Source organism: Chenopodium album, chromosome 14 (genome assembly GCF_948465745.1).
Source record: "Chenopodium album chromosome 14, dcCheAlbu1.1, whole genome shotgun sequence".
In the NCBI taxonomy this organism is placed as follows: domain Eukaryota; kingdom Viridiplantae; phylum Streptophyta; class Magnoliopsida; order Caryophyllales; family Amaranthaceae; genus Chenopodium; species Chenopodium album.
Window position 1 is genome coordinate 4,899,719 of NC_137847.1, and position 22,906 is coordinate 4,922,624.

A 22,906-nucleotide genomic window follows, 5' to 3' on the forward strand; every position below is an offset into this window, starting at 1 on the left:
TATTCCAAAAGCCTGGCTTAGTGAATAATTATTTTTGACATTTCTTAATAGATGGAATTAAAGATCTGGCTTAGTGAATAATTATTTTTGACATTTCTTAATAGATGGAATTAAAGATTTACAAATTACGGATTATAAGTTTGTCAAACTACTCAAAAGAGCCTTACAAGCTCCAATCTATATACTATACTAAAAGAGAAGTACCTCAATGTAAGCCTGACAAATGTCGCTATATGATTCGCTATCTTATATTATTTTATTTTATTTTTTTTAACGTTTATGCTTCTATATAAAAACAAGAATATTCTAAGTATCTTATTCTAAATGACTACATAAAATATTATGGAAAAAAAATGTAATATCATATTTAATTAGTAAAGTCTAGCATAGTAATAATGGTAAATGATCGGAGCATAATTTTGTTAGTAATATTGTGATAGCATAGCACCCGTGCATAAATATACTTCCTTAATTAGTAAACTACTATGCCACTTATTATAGTAAACATATTTCTTAATTCTGTTAAAAGTTTACTTCCTTAATTCTATTAGTAATATTATGGTAACATAGGACTCGTGCTATCGTGCATATATATAATTCCTTAATTACTAATAACTTAATTAGTAAAATGCAATTTCATATCTTATTTGTAAAGTCTAGAAATATTATGGTAACATGATATAAGCATCTATATAAATAATGATTTACATAAATTAGTCAAACATAATATTTTGTCACATATTTCGTACAAAAATACGGAAAAAATAAAATATAGTTAACATGTAAAATCAAATCATAATATTCAAATAATAAAATAAGATACAATATTTTTTGTATTATCATCTATATAATACGTTAGGTTAATATAAATAATAGTCATAGTCATATAAGTCTTTACAATTTTCATTTTAAGGTCATATCATTTATACATGTTAATATATATTGTTATTGATTATGGCATGCACTATGATATCTGACCTCATCCCTCTTAAAAAATATGAATAAAAGTATGATTTGTGAGGCTATATGGTACCAACCTAAATATTTCAATCCAAAAAAATTAGCTCACTTGAGTCAATTTTAGTTGATGGAAAGGTACACCATAATAGTTTCACTGAACTGATTGTGAGTTTTCAAATTGTGAATATACAAAACAAAAGTAAAATTAAATTAACTTAGGCTTAAAAATAAATATACATATATATATATATATATGTATATATACATATATATATATATATATATATATATATATATATATATATATATATATATACATATATATATATATATATATAATGTAAATTTTTCCTGAAAAAAGTTAGACAAAATATTTTCCTAGCAAAACTATGCCAAAAAATATATAATATCTAATGAAATTTATATGAAAAATATTCTCACTTTTATAACCATTAAATTTTCATATTTTCTTACTCATGTAATGCTCATATTCAAAATTTAAAAAACTTAATATGTAATTTTATGAGTTTTATAACATTCATAGTTATAGTATAAGAATACATGTCCGTAAAGAAATGCATTACATACATGATTGGTTAGTTGATAAATTATGACTTTTACTCTTATAATTTTAATAAATATTTTTTAATCATATAAAATTTATCAATAACCATATCTATATATTTGTGTTGTATATTCAATCATCAGTTGTTGATTAGTTATATGGATATGATGTAATAGTTTTTGACATAATGCTTAGCTTAGATAATTATAAAATATAGCGGTGAATAAGATATAAGACTATTATTGTGTTTGTATATTTAGCGAATGCGACGGGTAAAACATGTTTTAGATTGTATAGATACTGAACATATGGTATGACAAGTAAATTTTAGTATTTCTTCTACTGTTTGACTATAGTTATGTGCAGATGGTATGACAAGTAGCTCGACGTTTTCCTCTACTTCTCTTATATAGTTATGTGAGGCAAAATAATTAATTTATTTTTCAATTATAATAAATAACATTATAAAAAATAATAGGGAATAAAAGAAAAGAATTGCAAATGACATAAAATACTATTCAAATTACTCCTTCTTTAATTTATTTACAAATTGACCATTATTGCAACTGAACAAAATTTTAATAATTAATTGTTAGAGAAAATAAGCCCTTTATTACTATTTTTTTTTTTTTGATGGGAATTACTAATTGAATTATCTTAGTATTTTTTTTCCTACGGGATCAATCATGCTTTTGTCAAAAAAATAATGATTTGATTTATAAACGTGCAATGCACGGGCACTATACTAGTAATGTTATAAAGATTACAGATAAAATTAATCTACAGTACAATTTCCTTGCAAGAAAATAGTCAATTTGAAATATTGGGTGAAGGTTGAGTTGTTTTTTTTTAGATTGCTACCCACCTATTGGGTGGGTAAGGTTGAGTTGACTTACCTTACAATAAATTTTTATAATTAGGATTCCTAATAATAAAAATAATGTTTTGTTTTTATTAGTATGTTTCTTTTGCCAGTTACACTCTACTACTTTGTTTCATTTTTTGACTGTTACCCCTTAAGTCTCTTATAAAGCCATTATTACCCCTCTTATCCAAATAAACTACCCAATTTTCGTTTATATGTGTGGTTACTTTTGCCACTTACAAATTACAACCCTACTTTTTCAAACTTTTCATAATTTCCAGCTTAATTTGTGCAAATAGCCATTTTTAATAACATTTAATTAGGAACGGAATAAGTATTCTTGATACATATTTCACGTGAATTAGATAAAATACACCATAATTGACATCCAATATGCATGGACCTCTCTAGAACAAGTTATAAGCTATGGTATTATTTTGACTTTGAAAATTGAAATTGGAAGGTCTAAATATATCAACTCCTCGGCACGTAAGTCAGCAGTCATAGGAAAGCATGGGAAATGGGGTCGTTAAACCCATCTTTGTTTTAATCGAATTCTTTTTAGTCATGATCATGATTGATGACATAATTACACTATAATTATTATAATAAAGATTGAGATTAATAGGGAACAAATCATAAACATAAACCATTCAAACAGCAAATCTAACTAATTAACGACTAATCGTTAACTAAAGTGATGATCAAGTTTTTATTAGCGATTAAATTGATTGTGTACTCCATATGCATTTTCTTATCGTGTGCAGTTGCGCACTGTCTATATTATACGGAGTACTCCCTCCGTCCCTAAATTATATTCCTCTTTGTAAATTTACACGAGAATTAAGGAGGGAAGAATAAGACAAATAACAATAATTAAATAATGCAATGGGAAGTACAAAGATAGATTAGTTATTACTCAAGACATGTCATCAATCCTTTGCAAAAAAAAAAAAGGACCAATCACATGCTCCTAATTGAAAATTTTTAACCAATCATATTCATTGTAATTTGGCACAAGGATTATGAGTGAGATTAGGTAAGGATGAGTGAGAAAGCATTAAATATAAAACAGAAAAAGAGAGTTGATTTACTAAAAAAAAACTTACCAAAAATAGAAAGGAGGAATGTAATTTTGGAATACCAAAAATAGAAAGGAGGAATGTAATTTAGGGACGGAGGGAGTACTTCTTTTTTATGTCACATCCAAATTTAGATTTATGTTCCGTTTTTAATTACATTTTCTTCTTTATACCAAAATTTGTGTATTACTGTATTTGTTTAGAAAATGATTTTAATAATACAGAGTAAATTTTTTTTTTTTTCGATTCAAATTCTAGCAAAGTTTCTGATATTGCTACATCATATCGCCTACATGCTGTTTAACATGCTGCCCCTAGAGGTCAAATTTAGAAATTGCATGCATGATGATTGCGGAGTTGCAACTGATGTGACTGAGTAATTGTTAGACTTTAAAAATCAAGATTATTATACGTTTCTTCTATATTATAGAGTAATTATTTATTTATTTATATGTATCATTGTATGGAAAAAAAAATTGAAATCTGATATAGACCTACAAGTACTAATTTACAGTGATTATTGGACTCATTTGACATTTTCTATGAAAACAAAATATATGCATGACTGCATATTGAAGTTTTTTATTAAAGAAAAAAAATATGTCAACGTGATGATGTGGAAAACAACATATATACTCCAAGAGCTACTTATACTTATCAAATATTCTCTCCGTTTTTTTTACTTGTGTTATTTGCAATTGAAATTTTAATTTACATTATTTATACATAGATGCGCTGATTTAATAAATATTTTGTGAATTACAGATGATGAAATGCATAATCATCACTTGAGGCTTGATTAGATATATACATATATTTAAAACATCAACTTTTGAAAAAAAATTATACTCCTCCTTCACCATTTGATGTTGTAAAATAAGTATTTCAAAGGCCGCGAATAATAAAATGAATAATGTAATAGTTTGATCAAAAGGAAGATGATGTGGCGTGACTTCGTTACTGCCTTTAAAAATGAAATCCGGCGCAATTGAGGTGCACATTGTATTGCCGGTATGTTTCCTAAGGTTACACACCACTCTCACACAAAGACACTTTTGGATGAGAGGTGGAGTCATACAAACTTATGCTCAAAGAACAAATGTATTTAGCTAGTTTTTTGTGTATGATGTATGTCCAAGAAGAAGATAACCAAGCCAAATTTATAAGGATGAAGTTTCAAGCTAGAGGATGAATCTAGACATCAAAATGTGATTAAATCACCATAAACATCCACTTCAATGGGAGGTTACAAGAGAATCCAAGAGATGAATAAAGAATACCAAAAGGTGAATGTATGTAGACATGAAAAGTCTTCTCCACAACCCACTTGTGGGCAATCGTTGTTAGGCACCGCCTACTTGTGGAGTAGGCTGATTTTCCTAATAAAGTAGACATAAAAAGTCTACTCCACAACCCACCTGTGGGCAAACATTTTAAGGTACAACCTCCTTGTGGAGTAAACTAATCAACCTCCAAAAAACTTGGTTTTTACTCTCTTTAGTCCAACATTTGATTGTCACTTATGATAGAAAATCACGGAATTAAGGAGAAATTAAGGATGTACATGGGAACTAAAACCCAATCATTTACGAAAAAAGAAGAGAGAGAAAATAATTCATGTGATTTATTAAACAACCAATGAAAATTAAGGACCACATAAGTAATCCATGTGATTTATTTTTAACCAATAAAATTACAAGAAATAATTATATCATCCAATAGGATTACACTACATATATTGATGACTAAGCTAAAAATGTTTGATAGAGAGAAAGTCATAGTTACAACTTCCAAAGGGGAACCAATAATTAAAAAGGGCAAAAAAATATGAGGGTAAAATAGGAAGCCCTCATAATAAGGACAAAAAATTATGAGGTTGAAATTGTAATTTAATGTGTATTATTTAATTTAAATATGTGAAATGTGACAAACATTTAGGGGTACTCAAAATGGAAAAAGTGACAATCAAATGGGGACGGAGGGAGTATTAACCATAAAAATTACAAATGCATTGATAAATGTGATTCTCATAGTTGTACAAGCAAGTGAAAAAGAACTAAGAGAAGAAGTTATACAACTTGTTTGAATATAGGTTTTGATTGTGCGATTATTCTAAAAGTAACAATTTTGCCAAGTCGAAATTGGGATGGAGATTATTAGCGGAGCCAAATGCCCTTTGGTCGAGGGTAATGCGTGCTAATATTGTGATAACCGTTATGATATTGACATGTTTAAAGAGAAAGCAAATGCTTCGAATGCGTGGCGTGGTATTATGAGTAGCATTGATGTGGTTCGAAAGGGATTGAATATGGCAGTAGGGGCTGGCCATCGAACCTTCTTCTGGCACCATCGTTGGCTTTGTAAAGAGCCCTTACTGAATTATGCCCCTGTTGAGACTCCAATTGATGTCCAAGATTTAACAGTTCGTGAGCTTTGGGACAAAGAAATAGGTTGGAAATTCGCCCAATTTGTTGATTATTTGCCGGCTAATATTCTTGAGGAAAGTGATGCCCGTGAATTGGTGGAGGATGAGGACGGTGAAGATGAGGTGTACTGGAATGGTTCGCCATCAAGGGGATTTACTTTAAGCTCTGCTATGAGCATTGTGCGCGAGTTAGAAGGAGTAATCGATACCCCGAAAGAAGGTTAGGCTGCGATTTGGAGTAGTCCCGTCCCTCAAAGAATTCGCTTCTTTTTGTGGTTGGCTATACAGGATAGATTAATGTCAAACACCACAAGGTTTGTGCGAACGTTAACTGATGATCCCCGATGTCTAATTTGTGGCAAAGGAAAAGAGAATGCATATCATGTTCTGCGATTTTGTCCCACGGCTAAAGTGTTGTTGAATAAACTAGGTGTGCGCAAGGCAAATATGAGTGAAGATTATTTGAGTTTGGAGAAGTGGATTTTACTTAATCTGGATGCTCGTAAGGTAAACATGGGGAGTGAATGGCCTCGAGTATTTTGTGTAGCATGTTGGTGGCTCTGGCGTTGGCGTAATGCCAGAACCTTCCAGCCTACTCCCAACATTCCTTTTGAACAGGTTGGTTCATTCTTGCAAGGGTGGGAGAGATCAAAAGAGCTTTGGACAGAGCTAGAGTATATGATGATGATGCTAAGAGGCTGAGGGTGGAAAAGCTCATCAAATGGCAGTTCCCGAAGGAGGGGTGGGTCCGTCTTAACACTGATGGGGCCTCAAAGGGCAACCCTAGAGAAGCTGGGGCTGGGGGTATTATAAGAGGTCATAGAGAAGAAACTCGCGAGATATTTGTTATGAATTGTGGACGGTGTACGTGTACCAGGGCAACACTTGCTGCTGTTTTGAAGGGGCTAAGTGTGGCTTGGGATGGAGGTCATCGGAAGGTGCAACTCACCGTGGACTCCGAAGTTGTTATGCGCATGTTGGTGGAAGAAATTCCCTCCAACTCTCCGTTTACTCACTTCATTCGAAGGTACAAAGCTCTTGTTTTCGAAAGGGAATGAGAGGTGACCAACTCTGACTGTTATAGAGAGGCTAATCGGGCGGCGAATTGGTTAGCTAACTATGGAGTGAAGTCGAATGAGAAATTTGTTCTCTTTGAGGTGGTCCCAAAGGATCTTCTTGCCGTTTTATTGGAGGAGTTGAGCGGGATGACGCAAGCAAGGATGGTGCTAGCTAATAAAGTGCATTAGGGATTGTGCTTTGGTTTAGTTGTTTTGTTTATTTCTTTTGTCTTAGTTGTTCTTTTTGTTTTTGGGGCTTGCCCCTCTCTTTCACCAAAAAAAAAATAAAAAAATTACCAAGTAACTTTTGAACTAATCCCAAGATTTCCATTTTTATCTTGGTAGTGCCACAATTTGGCCACCACAAAATTGAAAATAGTAAGGAGTGAATTTCATATATACGAAGTATATAAGATCATACATGAAGCACCTCCTCCCTTAACGAAACTAAGTTATGCTAGTTGTTATCACGAGTAGAGAAAAGTGAAGTAGTTAGAAGATCTATGTTAATTGTTTAAGACGATTCAATATGTTTACATATCTCGATTATTTGGTTTACTCGTTTGTTATTCAAATTTTACTTATAAACATACTCATATATACACAAACACAGGTTAGTCTCTAGGCCAATCAAATAGTTTGACCAAAGTTTTGGCCATACTAAACATTTTGCTTCATTTCTTTAACATAAGAGTATTTATTTGCAAATATTTTTTTTTTAAAGAATAATTACTTTCTTTTACAATTTTTTTTGAATTTTGTTTAACGTTTAGCTAAACACGGTTAGAAGCAATGAAACATCTTAAATTGTTTTTACCAAATTTAGCAAATGTGCAAACCTTTTTCCTCAATTTATCAATAGTTTGGTTAAAGAATTTAAGGGACAAAAAGTTTATTTTTAAGATGATAATAAAATTAGGTTTACTCCGTGGTTATGACATATAAATGTAGTTACCTTTTTTCTTTTTTTAGGAGATGTAGTGATTTTTTTTTTGAAGAAATATAGTTACTTTATTTGAGAAAATACAATATATCATACCCAGTAATTTCTTGGGCAACAGGAAATACAAATTACAAAGCTGCTAGTTTTTTTTTTTTTTTTTAATTTTTTTTTTGACGGGTACAAAGCTGCTAGTAGAAGATCTAAATCCACCAATAAACTCATGCCACAAATTTAAAGGAATCCTCAATTACTATAGTAACTTTAGACTTCACCTCCAATTCTCCCTTAAAGTCACATTACATAACCAAAAAACAGAAAAAGAAAAGTTTCTAGATTGAAACATTCTAGAAAATTTTGAAATTTCCATAATATTCTTCCTTGATTGGTTTTATTTTCACCCTTTTTGTGCCCTCGTTCAAACTCTTATTTTCAAGGCAATTGCTTATTCAAACTATGGGGGTGTTTGGGAGTTAGAGGTTTGAGGAAAAAAGAGAGGTTTGAGAGGAAAGAGAGGTTTGACCAACTCAAAAAGATATTTGGGGTGTTTGGTAGTTAAAGGTTTGGAAGAGAGTTTTGGAATAAAAAAGCTCTTTTTTAAAAAGCTCATATTAAGGTTTTGTTTGGTAAAAGTAACGGTAGCGGGTAGCTTTTAGCGATCGAATAGCGGGTAACTGTTAAGGTAGCGAGTAGCGGTCAAATAGTAGTGGGTAGAGGTTAGCTGTCAAGGTAACGGTTGATAGTATGAGTGTTTGGAAAAAGTAGCGGTTGTAATACCAAAATATATCAAAATTGACATAATTATTGTTTTAAAAGTAATAAAAAATTGTCAAACGCTACCTGCTACTTCTAAACGCTACTCTTTTTAACGTTTGAGAAAAGCTATCTAAACACTACCTCTATCGCTAACTGCTACTAGAATCGCTACCTTACCAAACACTCTCAAATTTTTTCTGGTAGTATTTTGACTGGTCAAAACGCTAACCGCTACCTCAAACGCTACTACCAAACAAGGCCTAAGAGCTTTTTGGAAGAGCTTATAGCTTTTTGGTTATTTTATTTCTGAAATCGCTAACAACTAATAGCTATTTATCAAACAGTTTTACACAAACAGCTAATATAATCAGTTAGTCAAATCAGCTAACCTCTAACAGCTAAAAGCTAACTCCCAAACAGGGCCTATACCCGTAAAGTATTGACATACGAGTAATTAATATTGTAAGAACATATATACGATAACTACACAACCATTTTAGTACTCGTCTACTCAAACATGGATCCAAAATGGTCTTCTATAACATAGATTATCACTCCTTAAAACAAGTGGTTGAAAAAGTAAAATCTAACCATATAATTTTATTTATTTATATTTTTATATGTTTGTAAATTATAAATATGCGAATAATTAAAAATTTTCAATAATATAAATTAAGAGCAGGAATAAAAAAAATCAAGGAAATTTCGTAGCCAGTCACTGAACGTTTCTATGTGCACATTCTCTCTCCTTCCACCCTTTTATTTTAATCATCAAAAAGCCCTTTAAAAAGTCCAAACCAGAATCTAAAAACTAGAACAATTTATATTAAGATCAAAAACTTTGAGCTTTTTTCTAATACCATCAATTTTTACCCACCAAAAACAAATAAACCTGCCATTTTTATATAATCTCTTAAGATCCATCATAATTATTCACTAATTTCTTGATTAGTAAATCACTAATACCCTCTTCATTATCATTATTTTTACTAAAAAGGGTAGCTAAAAGTTCATCAATGGAGCCAAAAATTATTAAGGGAGAAGGTGGTTATGTTCTTGATGATGTTCCTCATTTTTCTGATTATCTCTCTAATCTTCCTGTAAATTTCTCATTCTCTCCTTTTTAATTTTATTTTTGGTGATTTCTATGATTTTAGTGTATGTTTGATGTTATGTTAGTTTGATTTTTACTATGTATTATGATATTATAAGCTTGATTTTCTTTGATTTAAGATGTTTGTGATTCTGGGTTTTTTTGTTTTTTTTTTTTTTTTTAATTTTTTCCCAGAAATTTGGAGTATGCTTTGATTTTAATTGATTATGATTGGTTTGATTTTTTTTCAGACGTATCCGAACCCGTTACAAAACAATCCTTCATATTCAGTGACCAAGTAAGGCAACCCTTTTTCTTTTATTTTTTTAATTGTTGTTATTTTTGTTTTTGGTATAGAGAAGATTCGAACGAGGTAATAATGTAGACGAGATTTGATCCGAGTTTTTAATGACACCCGGAACATTTTTTTCTGACAAAGCTCGTTGACAGCCATGACACCCACTTGTTTTCTGTTCTAATAATTGATGATCATGGTTTAGAAAATAGAAATGGAATGAATTAGCATGGGTATGTAATTTTGACTTGTCACTTTTTCTTTATGATTCTAATTGAACTTTGGTTTTTCCACTCTTCTATTTCAGGCAATATTTTGTGGATTTTGATGATACGGTTGTTCAAAAGGTTAATCTTTTCTCAGCCTATGACTTTCTGTAAAAGGTTGTTAGTTTTGATGCTCCAGACTCTTCATAACTGCCAGTTTTCTGGAAGTATATGCATTCATTTTGTACTGTAAGGCTGGCAATTAGTGTAGGAACGGCCATGTTTGTCTTTGGTACTCCGTATTCGTGTTGATTTCGGGTTGTTTACAAACTCCTTCCGCTCCTTATTGTTTGTCTCATTTAGCCGTTCCTAAAAGAATGCCCCATTTTGTTTTTGATCAGGAAGATTGCAACTTTACTCATATGCAATACATTTTGCCCCACCATTTTTGTCTATGATCAAATCCACTTAACCAAAAATTAACTAAGTTAATAATTGCTTTTTTTTGGGGGGGGGGGGGGGGGGGAGGACAATTTTGGGATAGAGGGCATAGTACTGTATAAACGTAGGATGGACAAAATTGGGTGTGGCTTGGGTTGGGTTGTCGTGTTGGGTCAATGATTGCCACTACTTTAAATGGCAAATGAAAGAGTTAAGAGTAGCAAAGGGTCTTGATTACTCAAACTTGTACTCCATATTGTATATATGTATGTAGAGTTGTAACTATAGGAAACTGAGATTGAGGTGAGTATGTCTTCTCTTTTCACAGGCTGTTCAACATAAAGATGGTCCAAGGGGTATACATTTTCGACGACAAGGTCCTCGTCAAAAGGTAATCACTTAATATATATGCTTGGTTCTGTGAAGTTTAAGAGGAGAACTTTAGGGTATAAGATTGTTTGGTGGTAGATACTAGATAGTAGATGCTAATTCTATTTGATAAATCTATGGTTTAGGTGTATTTCAAGCCAGATGAAGTTACTGCATGTATCGTTACATGCGGAGGTCTATGTCCTGGGCTTAACACTGTGATCAGGGAATTAGTTTGTGGCTTGGATTACATGTACGGTGTTAAAAATATCCTGGGAATTGAGGTAAGTTCTCATGCTTTACGACAAAAACAACTGTGTTTTTCTGATGGATTGACTGAAATCTGGTTTATGTTTGGATATAGTGTGGCTACAAAGGGTTCTATGCTCGGAATACACTCCCACTGACACCAAAGACTGTTGACAGCATCCACAAACGGGGTGGAACTATCCTTGGCACATCAAGAGGTGGCTATGTCACTTCCAAAATTGTGGACAGCATTCAGGACAGGGGAATTAATCAGGTATTGTCAGGTTACTGTGTAGTGCTCTGGAATGGCGTGAAAGTTTCATCTAGGCATATAACGTTGTCCATGTTATGTGATTAGGTGTATATAATTGGAGGGGATGGAACTCAAAAGGGTGCATCAGTAATATATCAGGTACTTAGTTTGGGAACTGATTTATACTCATGCAGTCATGCATGCTAAGCTAGGATTGTGTCACTTATCATTTCCATCGTTCCATATCAGGAAGTAAGAAAACGAGGCCTTAAGGTTGCAGTTGTGGGAATTCCGAAAACAATTGACAATGACATTCCGGTATACCCTATTCATTCTCAATTTTCTCCTTGGCATCTTACCTAAATTATTTAGCTGGTGTTCTTGCGAAACTGCTTGTTCTGATGATGATTTTGTCTACTTTCTCTAGATCATCGACAAATCTTTTGGATTTGACACTGCTGTGGAGGAGGCACAACGTGCTATAAATGCTGCACACACTGAAGCTGAAAGTGTTGAAAATGGGATTGGTCTTGTTAAGTTGATGGGTCGTGACAGTGGTAAGCATAAATATTTGACCAAACATTTTCATTCACCAAAATTTTGAGAGAAGAATATGAAATCATGGACTTAATTCCCTTTTCCTTTGAGTAGCACAAAGAAATTGATCTAATGACATATAATTCATCCTGCAGGTTTCATTGCAATGTTTGCAACCCTTGCTAGCCGAGATGTTGACTGTTGCTTGATTCCGGAATCACCCTTCTATCTCGAAGGGCAAGGTGGGCTCTATGAGTTCATTGGTAGACGACTTAGAGAAAATGGACACATGGTTATAGTCATAGCTGAAGGAGCAGGTGAGAAGGTAGAAGAAAGAGACCCTTCTGGAAATAAGGCTTTTAAAGATGTTGGTCTCTGGTTGTCTCACATGATCAAGGTATGAATTTCTACTTATACTCTATCGAAGTCAATGATGTATACATCTACACAAGCTAACTAGAATTTGTTTTTCTTTAACAGGAACACTTTGCTAAGACTAAATTGAACATAACTCTTAAATACATAGGTTAGTCTTGTAATTTTGTTTCTTTCAGCACTTTTGTGTTTCTCATGTACCAAGTGCTAGACTGCTAGGCTTTAAAATTATAAGCAACTAATTAAGATTCTCTGATTCCATTATATTTGAAATCAGATCCTACTTATATGATCCGAGCTGTTCCTGCTAACGCATCAGACAACGTGTACTGTACAATTCTTGCCCAAAGCGCAATCCATGGGGCTATGGCGGGTTACACAGGTTGTACTGTTGGGCCAGTCAATGGCAGGCAATGCTACATACCTTTCTATGTAAGTCTCTTATTTGAAGTCATCTTTCAGATTGATATTGTTTTTCGTTTACATTCAATTATAGGAGGCTAATACACATATCACTGAGAGTGGATTAAGTAGTTTGGGAGTTATGAAGGGGCATATTTTGCTATGTCCTGAATAATTAGGGAGGCATTTTTGGGAAGATAAAAGAGTGAAAGGGGATACTTCCTCTTAATAATACTTGTAGCATTAAGTACTTATCTAATCTTTCTATGATAATTGCAGCGAATTATTGAGAAACCAAACAAGGTTGTGATAACAGATAGAATGTGGGCTAGGCTTTTGTCTTCAACCAATCAGCCTAGCTTTATGAATCCTCCCAAGGGTGCAGTTGTTGCAGGAAATAAGGATGAGATACTACTATCCAAGTCTTCTGCTGAAGAGTCAAATGAGAATGAAAAGTGTGCACCATCACCAACCTCGTCATCAACCCTTGATAATCATGTCAATGATCTGCATTCGTTGAACAACGGATCTACCCATCCGATGCTAGAGTAAAGTAGTTTTCAATATTTTTTTGAGATTCTGAAAACTTCCACTGTTTTAAAGGAACAGAGGAGATGCATAATAATCAGTCACGTTGGATTCATCCTACATTAGTGTTCGTCTAATAGTAGGGGATCAGATGCCACAATATTGTTTTCAACTAGTATTTGTGCCCTTTGTAAAAATTGAAGAGTGAATTGGTCATGTACTTGTATTTATATTTGGAATATAATCTATCCCAAAGTCCCAAACACATTTTGTATTGTAGTTTTAGAAAGCTCGAAGTTCCTTATCATCTTGTTTGAGGTCAAGAGTACAAACTTTTATGTGTATTGTGTATCCAAGAATAAGGTGGCAATTGATAAATTCAATATTATTTTTCATTTTTGTTAGAAGTGGTAAATTTATAAAGCCCGGCCTAGCCCAGCTGAAGTTGGGTCCGAATCCCAGCCGGTTTGACCCGTAAACTGGCATTTCTGGCTTAAAGCCCGTACATTTGGCCCGAGCTGGCTTGAAGCTAAGTGTGAAGAAAAAACAAACTTTAACATATAGTTATCTTATCATTCAGAGTTCCAGAAAATACTCCAAAAGGCAAGTAATCCAAACAAGATAGAAATGGTCAATAGGCCAGCAAAGACAAATTGGACAAGTAAGAAAGTAACCAATTATAAATGAAATTTTATTGTCCCCAAAAATCAAACACAAGCTATATCTGTATTACTTGCAATTTTTGTTCCATTGAAGAACAAGAAACCGTTAGATTGCGTAGGGGTGCAAATGAAAATGATACCCGTCATGAACAACGCGATTAGGGGGGAAAATTGAAGATCCCATTTGCTAGGGGTGAAAATCGAACTCTTCCACAAAGTCATATAGGCGAAAGGAGGGTCTCCAACAATATAAAGTTAAATATAAGGAGAATATGTGGTATATCAGTGTATGTTTTGACCAAGCTTCTTGTTAAAATTTTGACCAATAATAATGGTATGTCTATTGAAAAGTTGAAAGCTGAATCTGATTAATTGATTTTGATTAGCTGATTGTATTAACTTATTTGACTAACTTATTTTATTAGGTGATTGTATAAAAATGTTGGTAAATAGCGGATTGCTTAAAGTGGTTTAAGTATATGAAATAACCAATAAGCTACTTGTGAGGGTTAGGTAGTGCGGTTGGATTTTAATTTAAATGGGGGCATAAGTGTCATTTCAACGTAAGATATTAAATAAGCTAATTGAAAAGGCTCCTAATAGGAGGTTTTTGAAAAACAGCTTATTTAGTAGAATAAGCTCTTTAAATAAGCTTTCACCAAACACCTTAAATTAGCTTGTTTAATAGTCAATAAGCTAATATTGGTCAAATAAGCTAGTTACCGAACACAACCAATATTTTTCTTTCAAAAATATTTAACTCTATTTCTTATCAACAATTACTTCGATTTTAGCAATATTAATCTCATATAACCTACAATAATGAGGACATTTTCCGAACTAGTCCATATCATTAGTCAAAGTTTTCACAAGAAGCTTGGTTTAGTAGGAAATACTGCATCTTCAACTTTGAGGTTGGAGGAATAGGGGTTGAATCTAAGGTTCTAAGCCCTTTGAGGTGAAGGATCCCTTTTTTTGTTCCCCTCACTCTCACAATGACCCGCAAATACTATACCCCCTTATTGTACTTTAAAAAAAACGTTAGAATTGAGGTATGGTCAAAATCTATTTTTCATACTTTACACAAAAAATATAAAATAAAAAATCCATACTTTTATACTACCTACATATCATATTATTTGCAATAGTTAGACATTTTTCCTCTATACTTTATATCAAATCGTTACAAATAATATAAAACGAAGGTAGTATAATCTTATAATCAAGTTTAACAAGGTCAAATTAACCACAACCCTATATTGTTAGACAATACACTAATAGACTCAAGTCACTTGACCGCGCACCGTGGCACCATCCTAGCTAACCCATGGCGCCCGAAACAGCCCAGCTAGTGCCGTCAAATTTCAAACCGAAACCGTTTAACTACCCGAAACAAACCGACCCAAATGAGAACCGAACCGATTAAAAACCGTTTTTTTGAAACCGAAAACCGACCCGAACCATATGTGAATGAACCCGAAACCGAACCGATCCGAATAACGTTACACCGTATAAGAACCGAACCAGTTTTAAACCGAATTGAAATCAAACCGAACCGAACTGTTTCTAACCCGAAACCGCTTTCAACCCGAAACCGTTTGAACCGGGATAAAACCGTTTACACCGAACCGTTAACAACCCGCAACCCGTTTGCACCGAACTGTATATAAACCGAACCGCTTATAAACCGAACCGCTTGCAAACCGAATCGTTTGTGAGCCGGACCGCTTATAAACGAATCGGCTACAAACTGCTTACTATAAAGAGAATATTAAAATCAAGTTAAAAGGTGTTTTAAATGAAATTTAATTATCATAGTACAAAAATTCTTCATGCCAAATTAATATTTATTGAAAATTTGTTATCATAGTATAAAATATCTTCCTGCCAAATTATTATCATAGTATAAAATATCTTCCTACCACTAAAAATCCTCCTGCCATAAAATAAACCAAAAAAGAACCGAACCAGTTATAAACTGAACCGAAAAAGAACCGAGCCAATTATAAACTGAACCGAAAAAGAACCGAACTAGTTATAAACTGAACCAAATAAGAACTGAACTATTTCTAACCCGAAACCGTTTCCAACTCGAAACTGTTTGAACCGGGATAAAAACCGTTTACACCGAACCGTTAACAAACTGCAACCCGTCTGCACCGAACCGTTTACTACCCGGACTGTTTATAACCCGAACCGAATTAAAACCGCTCAAGAATAAACCGTAACCGAATTGAACCGATAACTATTTAAACCGAACTGGAACCGACCTGCGAGACACTTAAACCGATTTCAAACCGACCCGATTTAATATCGAACCGATTTCAAACCGAACCAAACCGAACTGTCAAAAAGTTTTGACAGTGCTAAGCCTAGCACATCCTAGTACTATCCGTCTATCCTAGTTCAATTGTGACACCCTTAATTCCAATCAAATAAAAGACCAAACACTTTGTTGGGTTCATAGCTAAATTAGAATTTTGTAAATTTCTCTCTGCAAAAATCAAGGATCAAACGATGACGATACGTTTCGTGTTAATGGTGAACAAACAAGGCCAAACTCGGCTAGCTCAGTACTACGAGTACCTCACTATCGACCAGCGCCGTGCTCTTGAGGGTGAGATCGTCCGCAAATGCCTCGCTCGCAACGATCAACAGGTCCCTCTCTCTTTCCTTTTGTGATCTCTCTTCATATTCTCAAATTTAGCTCAGTTTTTTTGGGAGTAATTTTGACCAATTTTGTGCTTTTTTGTGCATTGGGTCTTGCAATTTAGCATTCATCTTGAGCATTGTGGGTCAAATCTGATTGTGGGTAGTTGTTTATTTTGAATTTTAGGTGTTTTTGATGGATTATTGATCTTGTTCATGCTTCTATTGATGAGCATTGATCTGGGTGTAATTGAAATTGGGCTAATTGTGGAAAATTTGGATCAATTCTTGGTTTTTTCTGTAATGGGTTTGTAATTTGTCATCCTTAAGAACAAATTGGATTGCGGGTAGCTGTGTACTAGTATTTGAATTTTAGGTTTTCCTTCTTTATTTTGGTTGTGATTTATGATTTTGTGTTTGCTGTAATTAATTTTGGGTGTTTAGGGTTTTGGATCCCCTTTTTACAGAATTTGATGTCTGTTTGATCTTTATTGGAATTGTAAGGAAAGGTTTTCAATGTGGATTATGACTTTGTGATTATGATTTTTGATAATTCATAAATACCAACAGAAAGCTTTAAATTTGCTTAGCTGAAGTGTGCGATTTGAGTGTTTGGAGGTGCTCTAATCTTGTTTTATTCCTGCATTGTGAAAAAATCAGCTATCTATGTGATTTTTATTTGTTGTAAAGTTCATAATTTATGTTGTATCAAAGTTATTCATGTTTGTTGCCCCTTGTCTTGAACTGTTGAGTGACATATGGACTATTGTTGGTTTAATGCAATTTTGTTTAGCAATTTGATTAATCACATAATTAAATTGGTCTTAGGTCTTACTTTAGCTACTGATTCAAAGGAAAATTAAACTTGTTCCACAAGTGGGTTTGTATGACCATGCTTGCTTCTGGTTTGACACATTACTAAACAAACATTACTCCCTTTTGACATGGCAGTGTTCGTTTGTGGAGCATCGCAATTACAAGATTGTATATAGGCGCTATGCATCTCTATTTTTCTTGGTTGGAGTTGACAACGATGAGCTGATTATTTGCGCTCATTTAAGTTTTTATTTGCCCAAATATGTTATTTCTAGCTGTAGCTTTGTTTGATATAGCTTGTCGTGTTTTAAACAGCTTAATGCAGCTTTCTATTTTAGTGCACAGGCATGAATGCATGTGTTTATATGCAAGTTCACTTTGATTATCACTCTTTTGGGTGTCAAGCTTCTTTATAAGCTCAAGACCTCTCATGGGTATAGTATCCATGTTATAGGTGGAGTTCAAGCATTTTCTACTTTCAAAGAAGAAAAAGGTCTTAAAACCTCATTTTGAGGATTTCTTAGTTGTCATTTAGTTGGATGTAGGAAGTTAGACCTTTGAGGGTTTTGCAAGTCTCATGGAGTCCTACTTGCTGAATAACTTGGAAAGTATAGAGAACTGTTTGGTTGTAAGGAGAAGATTTTTTTTATAAAAAGCTCCACTTACTTAGCCCGAGTCTGTGGGAAGTAAAATTTCCCAGTGTTAACTCCTCAGTTTTCTGCTTTTCACTTGAAATTTTTTGCCAAACTGCCAACTAAACACCCGGTCAGACTCTTATGTTATGAATAACTTTCACGTTTCTTCCATCGTAAGTGTTGTGTTGGTGGTTTCTATGTTTTGTGTGGAGTCTTATTTGGGCAACAACTATAACCTGTGCTGATCCCGAGCATACACCCATTGTCATTTCTCAGCTTATTTGTTATTATTTTGAGTTTCCAAGTTTTCTGAAAGCTGAATCAAAATTCTGGTAACCGGAATATGTAGGGTTTAAAAAATTATTTTTTATCAGCTGTCATCTTCAAAATAAAACATGATTAGTACAACTGTGACTAATTTCAAGCTCATCAAATAACCTATTTCATGTAACTTTCTAAAACTTAAATCCGGAAGTGATTCTAAACATGCCTTATAAATTTAAGAATGTCTTGTTTTTGTACAAACATGTTGGTGATTCTTCAATCAGAGGACATGAGAATAGCTGGGATTGTGTGTCAGTATTATGTGGCAATCATGCGCTCTATACTGCAAGAAATTCCCCGCAACATCATCCATTGGGAAGATGGGCAGTTTAGTTTCTTCTCATATCTATGTACATCTCAACAATCATCTTCCCTAAACTATTTTATCCTCATCTTATCGCCTTTTTCCTTTCACTTTCAAACATTATGAGCCTCTTACCTTTGTTTTCCTTGCCTATCAAATTTACCATTATGTTCTTGGCTTAAGGTCCTCCATAGAGCAATTCTATAAAAAAAAAAAAAAAAAAAAAAAAAAGGCTTAAACTTTAAAGTGAAGATGGAATTATCATGTTATTAGCTGTTCTTCAATTTCTTGAATATTATATGTTTGATCGTGCTTGTTTATACACTATGTCACTATCTGATGCTGGTGGCATTGTATAATACAAAAAAGGTGTATATCTAGGATAAGTGGTGGTAAAGCAGGGCAAACTTCAGATACTAAATTTTTTTATTGTCTTTTGGTTCATGTTTGGAATCCGGAATCTATCAACCGCTCAAGCTCAACACTATTTGGCCTACTTATTCCTGTTAAATCCTTACTTGGAATTCGAGATAGATATGACTATATATGAGAGGTGTAACTTTTGTTTAACTTTTCATCCCCCTCTCTCAATGCTGTAGTATCTTCAGTACCCGAGCTCTTCTGATGCAAATCATAGAACAATTAATTTAGTCAAGTCTCATAGTTTTCATCTTGTTTTAATGTAGACTGTTGCTTGCGATTTTTATGTGTAATGTACTGATGGAGATGCTCTTTATTATGATTTCTTTGTTGCATAAGTTAACTCTCACAGTCACCTCAGCATTAATAAGTATTTTATTGCTCTCTTATATGTTGCAGAATGAGCTTGCCATTCTGGAGTTCATACATTTATTGGTAGAAACCATGGATCGACACTTTGGCAATGTGGTGAGTGTCATCCTGCATGCTTCCTTCTTAAAACTTGTATTATCATATGGTCTTTATTCTTAATTTTGATTGCGATAATGCAGTGTGAGCTGGATATTATGTTCCATCTAGAGAAAGCGCATTTTATGTTGGAGGAAATGGTGATGAATGGATGTATCGTCGAGACGAACAAATCTAACATTTTGGCCCCTATACAGTTGATGGATAAAGCATCTTAATTATGTGCTTGGATGAGGTACATTATTAGGCTATATTGTATATGTTGACATTCTTCTTTTTGCCAAATTTTCAAATTCACAAAATCAACAAAATGAGGACAGTACTGTTAACTTCTTCTCAGTTGTATGTTCGTTAAGTTTGTTACTAAGCCTGTTTTATTTCAAGAATGTTAGTGAAACTTTCCTTTCTGTGGAATAGCTGTAATTTTGTCATTCATATGAGATAAAATGAAGTTATGTTATATTTAAGGCTTATACGAGTTACATTTTTACCCCATGAATGAAGTTTCATTTTGAAATTTTTGAAAAATAAAAATAAAAATAAAGATTATTATTATTATTATTATTATTATTATTATTATTATATTTTTTAACCATTGTAGTCATGTAGTGTAAGGAAAAAAAAAATTGCATACTCCAAAGATCATTCCCATATCCTCAATTGCATCAAACAAATAGATTTTGCCTTTGATGATGCTATTTGTTATCGCAAATTCGCAACTCTTGTGTAGCTCTAATGTGTCGTTATTTTATCAAATTTGAGTTACAATTCTTCAAGCACAAATGGTTATAGTTATACATTGACAATCATAAAAGTGCAGCTGTTGCAATAATAATAAGGTGGAGGAAGTATTTCTTTCTTCTGTTTCTATTTTCATTAGTTTGGGGCAAAGCATTAGTTCAATTTAACATGTTATAATCAACAAAAGCTCCTCAATTATCAAAAAATTTCCCAAACATTTTACTGGTATTTAGCAAAACACAAGCTCTAGAACATATAGGAAATTGCATGAAAAGAAGTAAATAACTACACATTAATACACACATATAAGGTCATTCCTGAATCCTCTATTGCACCAAAGAAATAATTTTTGCCTTTGCTGATGCTCTTGGCAACTGCAATAGCTCTTGCAACACCTTTAGCTCTGAACTCGGGTGAAGATTATTACACTTGAACAGCAATTTCTCCAGCACAACTGAGATAGTGAGCACATATTCAATCAATTTGAGCTCCACACTTGACCCAGTAATACCTGTAATTTTTGCCTTAACGAGATGTCCAAGCTTATAGTTGTTGTCATAGTCAAATTTGTGCTGAAGAATGCTTTTTTCTGGAGTAATCTGTCCACAATGATAGTAAATTCTTTAGCATTAAAAAACAGGGGTGCCTAGTGCCTTGTATAGACATGGTAATTTTGAAAACTCTTAAAAGTTTCATAGGGTAATTTCGACTTCTGCAAAATGTTTCATGCTGTAAAACTGTGGCTATTATCTTCGAGATTTGTGAGTCAATTCTAAAACATATGCTACAAAATTTATGCATAATTATACCAGTACTTACTGATAATTCAAGATCCTTGATATAGGGACAATTTCGAAACATGCTGATAGTAAAACAAAATACATTAAAATCATCCAAGTCGAGTTCTCTCAGGCAAAGCTTTTGCAGGTGATTAAATGTCAGAGTAATTTTGTTCTCTTACAACCTGCAGCCAAGAACTTGCATAACAAAGAGAACAGAGATTATATAAAGGGACCAAAATATAGTAAAAGTATTGTCTAATATTACTATAATAGAAATTGTAGTTGTGTTTATAACCTACCTTACAGAGGGTGCGATCAAATTCAAGGTTTTGAAGCTTAACTGGCGGAATTGCAAGGATCTTAATAGCATTAACTGTTTTTAATCTTTCTATATATGAAGCGTTCCCCATTGAGGATAATGACAGTGAAACGCGCTTGAGATGAAAAACATTTCTGAAAGCCAGCGACACAAAAGGGCCTTTAACAGTTAAGTCTTCCAGGATAGGCACATGATCAAAATACTAGATTAGTATGACGATGACCAATGATATAAATAAGCGTTAATGAAGTAAGTCGCGGACAATTTGTGATCAAACTTCTGAATACACCATGATTAAATTCAAAAGAGATTAACTTAAGAATCCGAAGATGAGTGAAGCCCATATAGTCACTTGGTGGAGTATTCAGTACATAAAAACTTAAATTCAATTCTACCAGCTCACTGCAAGCGAAAATATAAGAAGGCACACTAGGATCCCTCTGATCTTTAGACGAATTTATAAGATTGATCGTTTTAATCCCTGCTCTCGATAGAAAAGATAGCCACTGACTGAGATTAAGGTTGAATTCCTGATCAGGATAATCTGAAACATGAAGAGAGAACTCATGTACAGGACCATTGTGATGAAGCAATATATTACTGATGATTTTGCTGAACTTTTGCCAATCAAAACTTCCGCTTGATTCATGTTCTTCCCAGAAAGCTCTATCAAAGAAAAGGCGCTTAAGGGACAACCAATTATGCCTCCATTTCCTTGATAGCACGTTCATCTTAGCTGCTATCGACAGTGGTAAACGTCGCAGGATATTGTCTGTCAGATAAGTTGGCAGACTACTGATTAAATCTTGGTTTGGTTCAGGAATCTTGGTTTTTTTATTAGACTTTGAAGAAGCCATTGTTTACTTAGAGATTGAACTCGTGATTTGGCCAAGTTTTATATGTAGACTATACAATGTAGAAAGGTGTATATAGTCCCTATGAATTTCAAGTATTAGTAGTGTGGCTTCCCAAGTGATCAGTATGCTTAGATTTGGGGGGTGAAAACTGAAAAGTCATTCTTAAAATTAAGAATACAGAAGTTTAAGAGTCAATGAATTTAAGTGTTTTTTTTACTCCATATGAATAGTGTCATGATTCATGAATATTACTCGCAAGTATTATTCAAGTTCAAAGATCATTATTTTATTTTATTTATTATTATTTTTTTTTTTTGAAAAACAAAGATTATTATTGATATTTAAGAAAATTAAATACTTTCTCGGTTTTACTTTAGTTGATAGGTTTTGATTTTGACATTATTTACAAATTTACTACGGAGTATTACTAACTTTTGTACTCGTAATTCATAGTTATAAATCTATGATAAAATAGTGATCTTGTTTAAATGTGTGGATGTAAATTTTTTTATTAATATCAACTGTTTACT

At 33.2% G+C, this 22,906-nt stretch overlaps 3 protein-coding genes and 1 non-coding gene across 4 annotated transcripts; 3 read left to right on the top strand and 1 right to left on the bottom strand.

Annotated features, from left to right (window-relative positions):
* Positions 1–9,367: 9,367 nt before the first annotated feature.
* LOC145578666 (ATP-dependent 6-phosphofructokinase 6-like) lies at positions 9,368–13,673 on the top strand. The gene is made up of 13 exons (XM_081635959.1): positions 9,368–9,751; positions 9,996–10,042; positions 10,347–10,386; positions 11,015–11,077; positions 11,202–11,339; positions 11,420–11,578; positions 11,663–11,716; positions 11,807–11,875; positions 11,985–12,114; positions 12,250–12,491; positions 12,575–12,620; positions 12,747–12,901; positions 13,151–13,673. The coding sequence occupies exons 1-13, from the start codon at positions 9,668–9,670 to the stop codon at positions 13,421–13,423; spliced, it is 1,500 nt and encodes a 499-aa protein (XP_081492085.1). The 5' UTR covers positions 9,368–9,667; the 3' UTR covers positions 13,424–13,673.
* Positions 13,674–16,493: 2,820 nt separating this feature from the next.
* Positions 16,494–20,161, top strand: LOC145578667 (AP-4 complex subunit sigma). Its single transcript, XM_081635960.1, has 4 exons — positions 16,494–16,719; positions 17,662–17,746; positions 19,607–19,677; positions 19,761–20,161. Exons 1-4 carry the CDS (start codon positions 16,579–16,581, stop codon positions 19,893–19,895), a joined length of 432 nt encoding a protein of 143 aa, XP_081492086.1. The 5' UTR covers positions 16,494–16,578; the 3' UTR covers positions 19,896–20,161.
* On the top strand, positions 18,721–18,866 carry LOC145580535 (small nucleolar RNA snoR135). Its single transcript, XR_014099557.1, has one exon. It is a non-coding gene; the product is annotated as a small nucleolar RNA snoR135 (small nucleolar RNA).
* Positions 20,162–20,744: 583 nt separating the features above from the next.
* On the bottom strand, positions 20,745–22,376 carry LOC145577648 (F-box/LRR-repeat protein At4g14103-like). Its single transcript, XM_081635127.1, has 3 exons — positions 21,915–22,376; positions 21,500–21,721; positions 20,745–21,017 (listed from the first exon to the last, which is right to left on the bottom strand). The coding sequence occupies exons 1-3, from the start codon at positions 22,374–22,376 to the stop codon at positions 20,745–20,747; spliced, it is 957 nt and encodes a 318-aa protein (XP_081491253.1).
* Positions 22,377–22,906: the final 530 nt, after the last annotated feature.

Excerpts from the sequence above, each read along its gene's own strand:
- LOC145578667 (XM_081635960.1), top strand. The coding sequence starts at position 16,579 with ATGACGATACGTTTCGTGTTAATGGTGAACAAACAAGGCCAAACTCGG. Across the intron at positions 17,747-19,606 it reads GGTTGGAGTTGACAACGATG|AGAATGAGCTTGCCATTCTG; the intron begins AGCTGATTATTT and ends CTTATATGTTGC. Across the intron at positions 19,678-19,760 it reads ATCGACACTTTGGCAATGTG|TGTGAGCTGGATATTATGTT; the intron begins GTGAGTGTCATC and ends GCGATAATGCAG.
- LOC145578666 (XM_081635959.1), top strand. The coding sequence starts at position 9,668 with ATGGAGCCAAAAATTATTAAGGGAGAAGGTGGTTATGTTCTTGATGAT. Across the intron at positions 10,043-10,346 it reads CCTTCATATTCAGTGACCAA|GCAATATTTTGTGGATTTTG; the intron begins GTAAGGCAACCC and ends CTTCTATTTCAG. Across the intron at positions 12,902-13,150 it reads AATGCTACATACCTTTCTAT|CGAATTATTGAGAAACCAAA; the intron begins GTAAGTCTCTTA and ends TGATAATTGCAG.
- LOC145577648 (XM_081635127.1), bottom strand. The coding sequence starts at position 22,376 with ATGGCTTCTTCAAAGTCTAATAAAAAAACCAAGATTCCTGAACCAAAC. Across the intron at positions 21,722-21,914 it reads TTTTCGCTTGCAGTGAGCTG|TATTTTGATCATGTGCCTAT; the intron begins GTAGAATTGAAT and ends ATACTAATCTAG. Across the intron at positions 21,018-21,499 it reads TTGATCGCACCCTCTGTAAG|ATTACTCCAGAAAAAAGCAT; the intron begins GTAGGTTATAAA and ends CATTGTGGACAG.